Genomic DNA, 16,797 nt, shown 5'->3' on the forward strand with positions numbered 1-16,797 from the left:
ACTAGGGGTCCAATTTAAATCATGCCATGCGCTGAGCCATGTACGTGTTCTGCTGACACAGGAGCGGGCAGGTGACTTACGTGCCAAGACGACCAGCTGTGTCAGACTGCACGTACCCTTCCCCAATGCCCCAAAAAAGTAATCGGAGTCCTTCTGGTTACCCTAGACAGGGGAACAAGGCGACGCTTGCCAACCTGGGAACGGGCCAAGCCTGGCTGGGCCTCTTTTCTCTCTATGTTTCTCGCATAGAGCAATAGACGGCCGGGGCCCTTACATGCATCGAGGGAAGGGGGTCTTACCCAATTTTCTATTCTTTCAGGGGCAAAAGACCCTGCGGAGACCACACCTACCCGGAGGGGAGGTAAAAGTGGTGAATACATCACATGTGTTTTTAGGCGACACGTGGGAGTGGCGCGGTGGTAGATCCAGCCTCAGGGAGGGGGAGTTGCTACAGCACGGCGACAGGAGGGCAGCCGGGGACTGCCTAAGGAAAACGTGGGTCCACTTCCGTAAGGGGACCGTATCACGGAAAATACACACAGGGGGAGTCCAAATAGGAGTCCTCACCCTGTGGAGCACCTATTCCAGTACAGGGTAGATTGAGTACCTGCAGTGGATTGGGTCGGCGAGTTCCTCCGCTAAACTGCGGACCCATGAGGGCTAGGGAGGAATCGTCCAGGGATTTGAGGAGTGGAGGATTTCCTGGGAGAAAAGACGCACAGTTTTACCTCAACCGAGGGAAAGGGCGCTATATGCAAGTGATTCACCCACCAGCCCATCAGCGTGTTACCGAGTTCTACAGGCTCAGACCTGAAAAAACACGGGATGAAACTGACTCAACCCTGAGATTGTAATATCTCGTAAATGTGTTGGGTGTCGCCCAACCCGCTGCTCTACATATGTCTGCCAGGGAGGTACCACTGGCCAGTGCCCATGAGGACACAACACTCCTTGTTGAGTGAGCTCGGACCCACAAGGGGGGGGCACGCCCTGGGTGTGATAGGCCAATGCAATGGCGTCCACTACCCAGAGGGAAAGCCTCTGTTTGGAGACAGCGTTTCCTTTCCGCTGTCCCCCAAAGCATACAAAGAGCTGCTCAGAATGTCTAAAGCTCTGCGTGTGGTCAAGATGTCAAGATGCGTACCAGACACAGCAACGAAGGGTCTGGGTCTGCCTTGCAGGTTCACTACCTGGTCTCTAAAGGGCATGGTAGGAACCTTGGGCACGTAGCCCGGTCGTGGTCTTAGGATCACATGTGTGTCTGCCGGACCAAACTCCAGGCAAGTGTCGCTGACAGAGAACATTTGCAGGTCCACGGCCCTTCTTGATGGAAGCAAGCGCGATCAGCAGGGCAGTCTTAAGAGAGAGGGCCCTGAGTCCAACTGATTCTAGCGGCTCGAAGGGAGGTCTCTGGAGGCCCGCGAGGACTACCGAGAGGTCCCAGGAGGGAAAAGGCTTGGCCAGAAGGGATTTAACCTCCGGGCGCCTCTTAGGAACCTGATGATTAAGTCGTGCTTACCCGGGGACTTGCCGTCTACTGCATCGTGGTGGGCTGCGATAGCAGCGACATACACCTTTAGGGTGGAAGGGGACAGCCTCCCCTCCAGCCTCTCTTGCAGGAATAAGACCACTGACCTAACTGCACACCTCTATGGGTCTTCGGCCCGAGAAGAACACCAATTTACCAACAAGCGCCACTTCAAGGCGTAGAGATGCCTGGTGGAAGGGGCTCTGGCTTGGTTAATCGTGTTTACGACGGTAGGTGGTAGACCAGCTAGATCTTCCGCGTCCCGTCCAGGGGCCAGACGTGGAGTTTCAAAAGGTCTGGATGCCAGAGTGTGCCCTGCCCCTGAGAAAGAAGGTCCTTCCTCAGGGGAATTTGCCAGGGAGGGGCTGTCGTGAGGAGTATGAGGTCTGAGAACCAGGCCCAGGTGGGCCAATAGGGAGCCACTAGTGTGATTGTTCCTCGTCCTCCCTGAACTTGCACTGCACCTGCGCAAGAAGGTTCAATGGGGGAAATACGTATTTGCGCAGCCCCGCGGGCCAGCTGTGTGCCAGTGCGTCTGCCCCGAGGGGAGCCTCTGTTCAGGCATACCAGAGCGGGCAATGGGAGGTCTCTCGGGAGGCAAACAGATCTACCTGGGCCTTGCCAACTCGTTCCCAAATCAGCCGGACCGACTGGGGGTGAAGCCTCCACTCTCCGCTGGGCAAGCGTTGTCATGACAGCTGCTGGCTCCAAAGGAGGAGACGATGGGCGAGTCGTGACATGTTGCGGGAGCATACGCCGCCTTGGCGATTTATGTACGCTACCGCAGTGGTGCTGTCTGACCTGACTAGGACATGTTTGTCTCAAATTAACAGGAGAAACTTCCGCAGGGCAAAGAAAACCGTCAGCAACTCTAGGCAATTGATATGCCGGCGCAGTGGGGACCCTCTCCAACGGCCCACAACTGCGTGCCCGTTGCACACCAACCCAGTCTGGAGGCGTCCGTCGTGACCAGGACGCGTCGGGACACCTGCTGCAGGGGCACACCAGCCCGTAGAAAGCAGAGGTCTGTCCAGGGTTTGAGTGTCTGGCGGCAGGCGGGGGTGATTGTCACACAGTGCGTGCCGCGGTGCCATGCTCGTCTTGGGACTCGAGGCTGAAACGGTCTCATATGCATCAACCCCAGTGGCGTGGCTGCGGCGGAGGACGCTATATGCCCCAGGAGCCTCTGGAAGAGTTTTAAAGGGACCGTTGTGTGAATTTGGCGAGGCATTTCAGCACCGACTGCGCATGTTCATTGGTGAGGCGTGCGGACATTCAGACAGAGTTTAACTCCATGCCAAGAAAAGAGATGCTCTGAACAGGGGTGAGCTTGCTCTTTTCTCGGTTGACCTGAAGCCCCAAGCGGCTAAAGTACCTGAGCACCTGGTCTCTGTGAGCGCATAGTAACTCTCGAGAGTGGGCCAGTATGATGCAGTCATAGAGGTAATTGAGTATGCAGATGCCGGCTTCTCGGAGCGGGGCAAGTGCTGCCTCTGCGACATGCCGAAGGGTAGGACTTTGTACTGGAACGCCTGGCCATCGAACGCGAACAGTAGAAAGGGTCGGTGTCGCGGCAGAATTTTGACGTGGATGTACGCGTCCTTCAGGTCTACCGCAGCGAACCAATCTAGTTGCCGGACGCATGTTAAGATTAACTTTTGCGTGAGCATTTTGAATGGGAGTTTGAGCAAAGCCCGGTTGAAAACTCACAGGTCCAAGATCGGTCGTAAGCTGCCGCCTTTCTTGGGTACAATGAAGTAAGGGCTGTAGAAACCCTTCTTAATTTCGGTTGGAGGGACAGGCTCTATCGCGTCTTTGAGTAAAAGAGTAGCGATCTCCACGCCCAGGGATTTGGCATGTTCGCCGTGTACTGCTGTAAAGCGGACGCCCGCGAAGGTGGGCTGGGGCCTGGCAAACTGAATTGCGTAACCGAGTTGGATGGTCCCGGCCAGCCAGCGTGACGGGTTGGGAAGTGAGATTTATGCATCCAATCTCCGTGCTAGTGGCACCAAGGGGACGAGTATTTTCGACGTACCCGGTGGGGCTTCGCAGCGGGGTGGAGCATGTAGTACAGCGTCGGGAGGCGAGGACGCGTCCCGAGGCTCTGGTGCTGAGAAAGGACTCGAAGCACTTACCTTGCTCCGCACACCCGGCAGGAGGCGGGTTAGTGACTGAGGAGGAGGTCCTGTAGTGGCGTCCTCTAGACTCATCAGAACCGGCCGGCTGGGTGACAGTCGTGAGGCTGAAGGCGGGTCTGGGACCGCGTCCAGCATGCCGGGACTGTTGAGATCTGGTGGCAGAGTGCCGTGAGAACACTGGCTCTTTTATTGAGAATTTGGGTACTGCTGCCCCATTTAAGGGGAGCAGCAAATGAAATCAATTCAACAAAAGATTCTCCTCCCGGCCCTCCACCGGGGGACGGAGTGGTCTTACCATCTCCGGAGCTAACGTCTTGGGCTCTGGGTCATCCGTCTCATCAAACCGCGATGGCTGTGGAGGATGGGAGGACGGAGGGTTCCAGTCCAAGCCCACGCTGGCGGCGGCCCGGGAAAGCATGTTGGACATCTGAGCGTCAGCCTCAGCTTGGGCGTGCTGGCCCGAAGGCGGCAGCCCAAGGGAGTCATCCACGTCAGACGCCACGTCAGACTCCGATGCAGCGGCGAGCTCATCTGCTTCGAGCTCCAGAGGATAGGCAGGCTGGCTGTGAGGTGAGCCGCTGTTGCCTCGAGCACGGATGGGAGTCAACGAGCGTGCCAGGGGACGGGTGGTCCGAGGGGGGGTACCCGACGGAGCCGCACCCGCTGCTATCCCCAGATCGCTTCCAGCACCACTCGCACCGTCCTCAATCCCGTGGGAAGAAGGAGCAATGCGGGGGGCGGCTGGAGTGGCTTACTTTCGGTTGAAAGCGAGCCGCGACCACAACGTTGTCATGGTCATGCTCTCGCAGTGAGAGTATGAACCATCCACAAATGCAGCCTCGGTGTGATCGCTGCCCAGACACACGAGACAACGCCTGTGGCCATCTGAAGCACTCTACCGCATCCAAGAACTATACAGGGGCGGAAAGGCATCTTTATAAAGACGCATCCTGAAAAGGACATTCAACGCCTCTGTGTATTGCTCTTTTAGAGAAAATACACTCTTTTAGAGGAATCACTCTTTTAAATAACTCTTTAGTTTTCTGCACTGTCGAAGCGCCCAGGGGCAAATTGCACTGCCATGCAAGAGGGAGAAATCACCGCTGTAATGCACCATCAATAAAACAGCATGCAGAGCATCAGAGGAATACTGGAACAGGTGTGATTTCACGTGAACAACATGAATGCTCCGAAGAAATTTTCTGAATGAACTCTAGTATTTCATCGCCTTTATACCCGTATGTCCGGGGGCGGGGTATGCAAATACTAGCTGCCAACTTCTCATTGGCCTTTTTTCATAGATCAGAGGTATATTCGGTGCTCAAGAGAGACCCCTAGTGTCGCTTCTCCGACACAACGTCGAAGAGAGCGACAGACGGGGAAATACTTATATACTTTTTAACTACAAATGTTCACTTCTGTACATCTCTGTGATGTTGGTAAGATCAAGCGCCACGTGGAGGAGTAGTCAGGAAGCTTGCATTGTTTAAAGGAGGAGCCCTGAAATGAAATCCTAAAAGTCTTAAATTCTATTTTGATGAAGAAAGAAACTCAGATACATCTTGGATGGCCTGAGGGTGAGTAAATTATCAGCAAATTTTAATTTTTGGGTGAACAATTCCTTTAAGTGCATGATCTTGTACATTTGTCTTTTTGTCTGATTTGCAAATACTTTTTTACTCCAAATCACAGTTTGTAATGTTGTGATTCACCACAAAATACTTCCGCAACCAAGACGGCTTTATAAAATAATGTTTTAATGAAAATGTCCAAGCCTTTTCACCTCTGAAAAGGCTTTAACCAGCTTAAACTGGTTTGATGGTCTTAGCTGGTCTCCCAGTCAGGATTGATGTGAGTGTATGCAAACTGTGTTTGTTCTCACCAGGGTAAGGTGGGTGGTTTGGCAAGGAGCCCCTGTAGGAAGTCCCACTCCACGCTCACACACTTCCCCTCGCTGACGAACGGCATGGCCGCCATCACGCCCTATACGGGCCGCCACCTCTAATTCAGTCTGTGATTGGCCGAGGCTATGTCAGTCCGAGACCCCCAGCAGAAGAGCTGAACAAGAAGGGAAAGAAACAACAGAATAAGTTTTGTTTAAATTAGTATTCAAAAACAACAGATTTCTCTCTTTAAATTAATCTGGCTTGTGACTGTACAGCAATTCCAAAATAACAAATACACACACACACACACACACACACACACACACACACAAAATGCAAAAACTCAATCCAGTTTGTTTAGTTTCCAGCTCAATTTGGCTTCAGTCCTTGCTCTGGACTCATCTCTATGACATTTAAAGGGCCAATGTGCCCTCCAGCTGCATGGTGCCATACCCACAGGCAGGAGATGCCCGTTGGCCAGCTCTAGATAAATCACAACACTGTCATACTGGCTTCATGCCACAGCCAAACACCACCCCTGTGACCTGACCTGGCACTATAAACACACACACACCACTAACTCAAGATGACATCAGCACATTCATCAATTGGTTCAATGGCACCTCTGACATGACACTGAACTTGTATAAAGCCCAGGTTAATTTCATGTGAGCTCAGGGTCAGGCACTACCAACATCATAATGGCTAACCATGGCTTAGCCATGAGCTGAGAGACTGTATCAGATGAGGTTTAAGCTTGTTAGTCTCTACATGTGACTTTGACTCAGTTCCATCCCTGTACTGATGCCAAGATCACATAGGAATGAAAAATCACAAACAAAACAATTGAAATCGCTTCTCATAGATCAAGTTTCCTGATTCTCAGATTTTTTTCCTGAGAAAAAGATTTCAGCAATTTCACATTTGTTTTTGTTTTATCCATTAAGGTATTTTAGGACAAACAGTGCATATCTCAATGAAACACTGCTGAGAAATCCATAGGTCTCTTGAGCAATGAAACAGAAGCAGCATCTGAATTTGTAATTTTTTTTGATAAACTTGTTTGAGCTCCCTAAGTTGTAAAATTACACATTCTAAATTTATGTTAAATTGTGCATGATACAAACAAGCAATTGGAAGAACACATGCAAAAGTGTGAACACAGCTACACTACACAATTAGCATTAGCAAACTCTCCCGCTAAAACACCACCGCACACACATAGTGATTCGTGGTCTTTAGCTTATCTATAGTCATCTAATCGCGTGCAGGATCTCTCTCTCGCCATCCTCACTATCTTCACAGACATGATGGAGGTCCTGTCCACCGTAATTGTTCAATTAACTCCATAACCTTGTTGCAAGGTGCGTTAGTATTCATGCCCTTCGCAAACTGACAATGGCATCAAAGAAGGTCACAGTCTTCTGCGAAAGTCAACTTCAAAGTAAAGAATATCACATCTTCTTCAAGACTAGGAGAGATAGACGATCATCAATCGGAGCAGTGTCCTCCTCTGAAGTACTGGAGTGTTATGGGAAATCTAACTCTCGTTTTGAAATACTTTCTCCAGTCTTTGAATTTGTGGTCATCCAACTAATGGAATTTGCAATCTTGTTTGGTGCCCTTAGTGCTACAGAAATAACTTAATCTTCAAGGATGTTTCATGCATTTGTGGATTTGCATCCATGAATGTACTTGATGATCAATGATACAGTGAAGAAAGTCGATCATGGTTTTGCCAAGTATATTGCTGGCAAAGTCTAACATAGTCACAATCACTCAAATTTGATTGGTTGATAGGAATGTTGTTTCAGGGCCAAGAAAGATGTTGGAGGTGCTCTTGGACCAACATCTTTAGTTGGTCCTGGAACAAAATTCCTGCCAAAAAACATAGTTCAAACCCAGAGAGTAATACAAAGGTTGATATCAATGTTGTTCAAGCCCAACCACTGCCCTAACCCTAACCCTAGAGTTTGATTGGTTGATAGAAATATTGTTCAAGGACCAACAAGGATGTTTTACTTTGTGAAATCATGGTAAGCCTGTAAATGCAAACGTTTTTAAAGAAAAAAAACTTTAAAAGAAGGGAATGTGGAAAATTACATATTTTCTAAATCAACTATGACATCAATGAGTAGTGGACTAATCGGTCTTAAGGAATTTTTGAATAATTAACTGGTTTTGGACTTGTTTCTTGGGCTGCGTTTACATAAGGCGCATTTGTGCTTTTAAAAACAGTCAGACAGTGTGCAATGGAATGGAACAGAATACAACAGTTTTTTAACTTGACACTCTGTCTTAATCACAATGCTCATGGTGGGACTCTAAAAAAACCGATTGAGACACAAAGCAATAAAAAAAGACGTCTGTCTGTATGTGTATGGTTGTAGCAGCAGTGCATTTAAAGCTGAATTTACAGACACAACTTTTCTGTGAGGATTTTATTATGCAAACTAGCCTAACAGCTTAATCACTACATGCTACCATCATGCAAATCAGATATTTTTTTTATCAAAAACGTTAAAAAAAACATAGACATGCTAATCGACTAGTCATTGCTGAATTACTAGTTGACTCCATCGAGACCCATCCCTAATAAGAATGCATTGGGTATTGGCTCAGGCCGGGAGCAAACTAGAGCCGAGTGTGTGTTTGGCGAGCCTGTGGCTGTTTGTTTTCAGAGGGGATCGTTAATTAGGGCCTCCAGCTGTCAGAGGTTCGTTAGTGCGCTCCGACCCTCCCTATGGAGCCACCAAATGGGGAAAATGAACACATTTAAGCCAATCTGCACGCAGACAATGCACCACGTCTATTACAGACTCTTTCACACATACACACAGACTCCCTCTCTTCTTTCTCTCAAACAACATTTATTGGTCCCACATTTCAGGCCAGATATAACAATACCATTCGGCTTTAAATGTCACATGCACTGGTATGAGAATGCATAAAGGACCTCTGGAACATTCTGGATTATTAAATTTTTTTAATGCAGGGTGAATCTGATGACTTTGACATTTGAATGGCTTTGACAGAAGAAGAAAACAATTCCTACATGTGGCCATCAGGCACTTTCTCTCTTTCCTAACACCATCCTCCTCCTAATAAATGTAAGCAGTCAACAGCTGTGGTGGGCCAGTCACAGCACACAGCTTTCTATCTGAAACTTTATATCCGATCACCAATCACAGTAGGTATAGAATATAAATCCCTAAAATGCATATGTGGGTCAAAGATGACCCAGACGTCTTTTTGACCATCATTTTTACATTAAGTTGTCTTTTGACACTCTAGTATTGCCTCAATTAAGATGTGTCTATGGCCATGTGAACTATTTTAACATTTATAGTTTTTTAATAATTATATCTAAATGTAATTAAAAATAATGACATTATTTTAATTATTATATTATACTGCACTAATGAATAAATATATCAATTAAAATTATAATTGTAATTAATTTTCCTTTAAAAAATTACATGTTTTAAGTCAAGCCGTTCACAACACACATCGTTTCAAAGCAGCTTTACAGAAGATCAGGCATTAACAGAAGATAAAACTGTAATGTCTATAATGTCATCATTGTGTAGTTTGATAAAATATGATTGCAAATTTTGTTTAATTATGAGTAAAACAAAAGTTTATAAATCATAAACTTTAAATGATCAAATGATGTATTTTTTATTTTTTTTTACATATTTATGCATTCTAATTTTTGCCTTATATTTTGACGTAAAAAAAACCACAAGGGTTTGCAAAAGTGACACTCATGCAACCAAAATACTCTGATGTCGACATTCATTGGCCAATCAGAATTTCAGACAGGTCAGTCTAATTGTGGTTTAAGAAATCGTGTTCCCTCTATTTCTTCTTGACTTCAAACAGACTCGGTACGTTTCCACTGCCTACATTTACAAGCCAAAGACAAAGTTGCAAAGTGAAAGACAAAATAGTATTTGGCCATATGTCACTAAAATAACATTTGAGAACTGTCATCAAGAATTAAAGAGAGGAATATCACATTTAACCCTTAAATGCATGGCAGTTTTCCCAAACACTCTTAAATATTTGGGTCTTTAGGGACGCGGCACTTATATCTATAAAAAATGAATGTACAAAATGCCCAGATAAGTGTACAATTTAAAAAATATTTTCAAGACAATTAGAAAACAATAAAAAATTTAATATATGCTAATATATTGTGATGTTTTATTTTTCATAAATTAAAGAGATAATGCAACAAATCAGAACAAATCTGATTTGAACAGGATAAAGTATTTTCATACAAAATTTCATGAGATGCAACTGGCTGTCAAACACATATTGAGCTACACATATCACATAATCTGCACATGTGTAATCTATGTGTAACTTATTTCCCAGGCACTTGAGTCTAAATACATGCACCACTTGCATAATTTCAGTAGTACACCCAAATTACAATATTCGTATCATACTGTTCATGTGTTACACTATGGAATCCGAGGAGTGACAGTTAAAAAATTTTTTCTTTTAATTTTTGTTTAAAAATGTTATTATATTTAGCAATAAAACAGCACATACATTTTTTAATGCACCTTTTAAAGTGCTTTTTAAAAAAGCATTTGGCAATTGCTTTTCTTCATTCATTTGCCAATTGCTTTTCATGATTGTTTAACTTGTCCTTTTCTTTTTCCAATAGCCATACATGCTGAAGCCGAGGGGTGCAATAAATGAATCAATATATTCATTTGAAAATAAAAATGTGAATAAATAAATTTATAAATGGACAAATAAATAGATACATTTATGTTTTTATTTAATAACTTATTAATGTGCTGTTTTATTGCTAAATTTAATTACATTTAAAAAAATTAATTAAACACTGTGGCAGGGAGAAGGGAGGGGCCGGGTCATGATGCTGCACAGCCGGCCCTTAATCAGGCTAATCAAGCCCTCGAAAGGAGGCGAGAACCAGCTTGACAATATAAATAATCTTTTAATAAAACAAAAAGACATTTTTGTTTGACACAAACATAAACACAGGCAGGGCAGCTGCCCGTAACTCTCTCTCTCCCAAACTGCCACCTCCGGTCGCCTTTATCCCTCTAGAGGGCTTGATTAGCCTGATTAGGGTCCGGGTGTGCAGCATCAAGACCCGGCCCCGCCCTCCTTCCTGCCACAAACACATTTAAACGTGTCTATTTATTTGTCCATTTATAAATTGGTTTATTTATTCACATATTTATTTTCAAATTAATAGATTGATAATTTATTGCTTTATTCTTTTTAATTGGCACTCCTCGTCTTCCATATTACACTTGGTATAAGTTTCCTTTGATGTTGTTTCTTTGTTAAATAGCAATGTCAAATGTAAATCAAGACAATCACTGAAACATGAGTGCTACCATGAGTAAGAAATAATACTGATATATATATATATATATATATATATATATATATATATATATATATATATATATATATATATATATATATTATGAATGTGTATACGCATATAAAATACAGATAATTCTCCATTGTTGATAGTTCATTGTTGCACAAAAAGTCATCATGATATAGTAATTATTTGTATTCATTTAGTACTAATTTCTATTGTAATACACAAAGAAATAGATATCCTGTGATAGTAAACTTAAATAGATATTAAATAATTATAAAAAACATATAATTTATGGAAGTGCAAATACCCCCCGAAACTCTTACATACCTCTAGACCCTATACACTTTTGGTACATAAACATTACATTTTTTGTTGCCATTTTGGCATTTTTTTTTTGTGTGTCACTTTTTATATGAGATAGATTAAGGAATACTAAAGAGGTGTGGGCACAACTCCAAAAAATGCATGAGGTACAAGGGGGGTGAAATTATGTCCCAGGTCATGGGTCCCAAAGTAAGCGTTTAAGTGTTAAACGATTATTACTGTCAGGCACTGCGTCTGAATACATAATGCAAACTTCCCTACTATGTAGTATGCCAAAACAGTATTTACATTTGGATTCAATCATTTAGCAGATGCTTTTATCCAAAGCAACTAACAAATGAGGAACGTAGCAAGCAATTTGTCATGCAAAAGTCAACAATATCTGCAGTTTCACACTGCCAAGTTCTCAAAGTGGCTTGAAGCTAGCGTAGAAGACAGAGACAGACACGATTTTTTTATATATATATATATTGTTAAATATTAAGTAAGTGCAATTATTGTGGATTGGTTAAGTTTTCAGCTGGTTCTTTAACTCTTTCCCCGCCAAACACGGAAAAAACGCTTCCCCGCCAAACACGGAATTTTCCGGGTTTCCGTGTTTTAGGTGTTATACGGTAAGGAAGACCCCTCCGAGTACGCAACTCTTTGATCAAAGAAACAGACTGCAATCATCTCAAACATGAAGAAGTGGAGTATTGAGAAGCTCAAAATATCAGACATAAACATGCCTTTTTATCAGCTTTTTGTCTGAAATGTTGTTTTTTGACAAAACCGACCTCTGTTCAAGTCGCAATAAAAAAAGAACAAATGAAGATAAAATTTTTTTTTTTTGCCTAAAAGCAGAGGCTCAGATCTTTATTATGATATATAGCATCTTCATATATTCATGGAAGAAAATATTCTGCGGGCCATTAAAGTTTAGCGAAAATCGTCAAAAACCCTGCCGGTGGCTGGCAACTTTTTTTTAAAAACGCTGGCGGGGAAAGAGTTAATGTTAAGATGGTATCAGCAGATCATGTGGAGGTTGGAAGCTCATTCCACCACAGAAGAGAGAATGTGAATGATCGTGAAATAGACATTCTACATGTATGCGATGGGACCACCAGGCGCCGCTTGTTCATTGACTGCAAAGAGTGAGTTGGGACATAGATTTGGAGGAGTGATTTGAAGAGTGTGCAGTTCCACAGGCTGTCCTGAAGGCCAGTGTCAAAGCTTTGAATTTGATGCGGGCAGCTACAGTTAACCAGTTGATTGAAATCAATATTGGGGTGACATTGAAATCCAGATGCGCTGCTGTGTTCTGGATCATTTGCAGTGGCTAAATCTTGCTAGCTGGGAAGCCTGCCAACAGAGCATTGCAGTAGTCCAGTCTTGAAATGACCAGAGCTTGGATCAGGAGCTGCGCAACATGGAAAGGTCTGATTTTCCAGATGTTGTAAAGTGCAAACCTGCAAGAACGGGTGATTGATGAGATGTAGGCAGTCAAGTTGAGCTTGTCAACTTATATTGAGCTTATCTACCACCACTCTCAGGTTTCGAGCTGTCCTAGTTGGCATTAGTGTAGTTGAACCTTAGTGAAGATTAATCGTGAGGTTGTGGTTGTGAGTGTACCAATAGATAAAACAGTAAGCGAGAAATACCCGGATGACCAACAATTTCCGACGAGATTCTGAAGTTCGCATTGACTGGACACTTTACCATCCCATAATGCCTCAGGAGCTGAGGAGACATCACAAAGGCTAAATTAAATAAAACCAGCGGAGAACCACACATTGGATGGCTTATTTCAACTGTGCTATATAAAAAGTTGTTCCTTGTGCTTAAATGGTGCTTACTGTTACTATGTCATATACGCCACGTTCCCAGATGAAGTATGTCCTGAATCTATTCATACTACTCGGCATACCAAAAAAAAATTTTTGTTTGTTTTTTTACCAGCTGAGAAGTGCATTCTTCACCAAATGCAGTACATACCGACAGTACGCGATTTCAGACGCAGCTACAAATAATGTTGTGGAACATGTCAATAATTCATCTCCTCTCTGTCTTTGAAGCAACTACAGTATAAATATCATTTCAAGGTACTATTTACTATGAAAACATTTCAAAAATGATTTTATAGCATGTAACATTCATATTTGCTTTTGAAATTATTAATCAGATATCTTTGAAGTGCAAATTGTTCAGCAACACACACACACACACACACACATAAGTATATATATACTATACTACATGTAGTTTTCCATCAATACAGTTGCTGATTCTGCAGAATACTAATTTCTCTTCACATCTCTCCACATTTGAAGTCCAGCATTAGGCAGTCAGAAGTTGTCTCGTTTTTTTTTAATGCTGATAAATCTCTCTCCCTCTCTCATTTAACTGGACCTCTCTCTCGCCCTGCATTCCGGCTGGACACGCCGCTGACCTTGTCGCCTCCCCATCTCTCCCAGTCCAAGGTTCCTCTTCAATCCTCAGAGCTGGAGCCCTTTTACATCTTCACCTGGCCCGTTAATTATCTAATGGAATCAATATGCCATTTGATTAGATCAAACTGACCATACATGCCCCTGACCTGCATAGGGAAGGTAAAAAGATAGACGGAAGAGGTGCTCAACCAACCAGCGCAGATGAGCAGAGATCTTGGCCTCTGAGACGTTACATATGTCTCTCAGAGGAAGTGAAATGCTGCTTTTTTTTTTTATAGAAACCTGTTTGATTTTGAAATAAATCTTTAAATAGCAAAGTTGTGACTAAGCGACAGAACAAGAGAGAAGGAAATAGACAGGGTGATATAATTCGTATTTGAGGGTATTCGTACATTAAGTGAATGCGTACATTGTGTACGTTTGGATTTACACACAAACATACAATATCAAGATATTGAGAGCATCTAAAATGTAAATCCTTGTACATATGAACAAATTTAGAGAGTTAGAACATCTTTATGAAGACTCGTTTGGAACTGAAATTGCCAAAACATTTACATTTAGTCGTTTAGCAGACGCTTTTATCCAACGTGACTTACAAAATGACAAACATAAGCAATTCGTCATCCAAAAGCCAAAAATATCCATATCACACAGCTAAATTCTAATCATAGCTGGAGTACAGAACTCTACAGAAGTTAGAACAGAAGAAAGAAACAGATGTTTTTCTTATAAATATAGAACGCAAGTGCCATTATGTTTGTGGACTGATTAAGTACTCGTGGAAGTCTTCAGCTGTTTTTTGAATGTTAACAAGGTCTCAAAAGTTCGGGTGGGGGTTGGAAGCACATTCCACTACTGAGGAGCCTTTGCAAGGAGATGGTCACAAGTGTCCAAGTTCAATCCCATGGCAGAACTCTTATTTATCATTATATGATGGAGAAACTTTGCCTGTAAAAGACCTTTTGAATGGCATATTTATATATAAATTAAATCCAGATCTGACTAACAAATGTAAAGTCATGTACAGCTGAATTACATGATCGTCAAAGCTTGTTAAATATAAAATATGACGTTTAAAATGATAACGTTTTGTATCATTTGTACATCTTGAAAGTTGTTTAGTATGAAGTTATATGATGATATTGCATCTAAACTTTTGAAAATTTACATTTTCTAGAACAACCATATTTTATATACGAATTCCTGTGAATACAATATCCTGTGTGTACAATAAAATCTTTAAAAAAAAATACATGATGCCTCTTTTCACTAGAAGTTAATGTAAAATTCCTTCACTGCAAATTTGTCATAGTTCTGTCATTCAAGAGTGAAAAATCTGAGTGTGCACAGAAACAAAGACTGATCCAAGACCAACATCCTTGCCCTATATATTTTTGGGCAAGACAAAATCTCTGTAGAGTTCTCTCTGTATTATCTCAATTGTTTCTCCTATACAGCAAGTAACATACAACAACATAAGTCTCCTGCTTTTTTCTTCTGAGCAAAACACCCCATTGATCGCACATCTGTCTTCTCTAGAGTTTCAGACTTCAACAATGTCACAAACAGTGCACAGATTTGCCAAGATACCAAAGACTGCAATAAAAGGGATATGTTTGGAAATCTTCCAAATGCTGCATTTGTCAGTGCATTGCAATAGCAATACACATGTTCTGCATTTCAGAATATGAGAGACTGCTGATATTATAACATAGTGAATACTGCAAAACAAAATATATAATAATACCAAAAATTATATATATATATATATATATATATATATATATATATATATATATATATATATATATATAGATATATATAGATATATAGATATATATATAGCGTGTATATTTGAAACACACACAGTATTCTGTCCTCAGGCAGGCACAAAACAGGGTCAAATAGCCAAACAAATCCCAGCAGATGATGTCAGAGAAAAGTCCATGGTCTACCGGCCGTTATGCACCCATATCCTTGCATTTAAATGTGCCTGTTTAATTGAATACACCTGTGCAAATGAGAACAACATAAGACACTATTGGATGGTTACTTTTAATTATATATACTGTATGTATATATTTATTCTAGGTCACTAATCAAATAAGCAAATTTGTGACATTGATCATGTTAACTCTTTGTATAAAAAGTCAGATATCCTTGCATTCCTTCCACTGAAGCACATTCTCAAATCATGCTGGATAACAGGGATTTTCCAATGCATCGCCATATTTTACTCTATGCGCAACCCTCTACACAATAAGAGGAAATCACTTGCATTTGCAACCAAATTTCACGCTATGCTACTAAAATGTATATATTTGGCATCTAGCTGGTAAATATTTCGATTTCACTCACCAGTAATTGTGTAATATAGCGGTGAAGTATTCAGCAGCAAGATCCTTTCACTGTTTGTTGACAGTAAAAGTTGTTCTGCATGTCCAAAGACAAGATCCACACAAATGATTTGTCATTGAATAATGTCTCTTTTACAGTAATACCCTTTCTGTTCTCTAGTCAGTTGTTGATCAAAAACAAAAACACATTATATTCTAATCACAGATAGCACAGATGAGATAAAGACATTTGAATCCTCTCTTGTTAACATTAATTTAATTTACAGATGCTCCTTACAGAAGAGCCGTTTTCTTAAAGAGGCAGTACTGGATTTTAGCACGTGTTCAACAAATCAATGTAAATACCTGTAAATAGTACAAATTATGCAATTAAACAATAAACATGTAACACAAAATAATATATGAAACATAATATCTTATTTATTGATTGAATACATGAATTTGTTTATTTTTAAAAAGCCAAAATGTGACCAAAATGATGAAAAATTATGATTAGTAAAATGTATAGATTCAAAATGTACCTAGTTGGAAGGTCCCCAGTATAATTCACAGCATTAGCTGGGAGAGAATTTCTTTCACACTGTATGTAAGCAAAAGAGACATTATGATATCGAATCGAAAGCTTGTGAATCAGAATCAAATCGAATCTGGAAATCTGTATCAATACCCAGCACTACTGGATAACATGGATCAACAGGTTTTGCAAAAAAGTTAACTTGTAGAGTGAGTCCATGCTGTCATTAAAGCAA

The 16,797-nt window shown here is 42.0% G+C and overlaps 1 protein-coding gene across 1 annotated transcript in view; it reads right to left on the bottom strand.

Annotated features, from left to right (window-relative positions):
• Positions 1–16,797, bottom strand: part of npas1 (neuronal PAS domain protein 1) — a 74,603-nt gene that overhangs the window by 54,736 nt on the left and 3,070 nt on the right. Inside the window, exon 2 of the mRNA XM_052107488.1 lies at positions 5,549–5,724. Within this exon, the coding sequence (XP_051963448.1) occupies positions 5,549–5,643 (95 nt within the window). The 5' untranslated portion in view covers positions 5,644–5,724. The remainder of the gene's footprint in view (positions 1–5,548; positions 5,725–16,797) is intronic.

Source organism: Xyrauchen texanus, chromosome 36 (assembly GCF_025860055.1).
Source record: "Xyrauchen texanus isolate HMW12.3.18 chromosome 36, RBS_HiC_50CHRs, whole genome shotgun sequence".
NCBI classification, from domain to species: Eukaryota; Metazoa; Chordata; class Actinopteri; order Cypriniformes; family Catostomidae; genus Xyrauchen; species Xyrauchen texanus.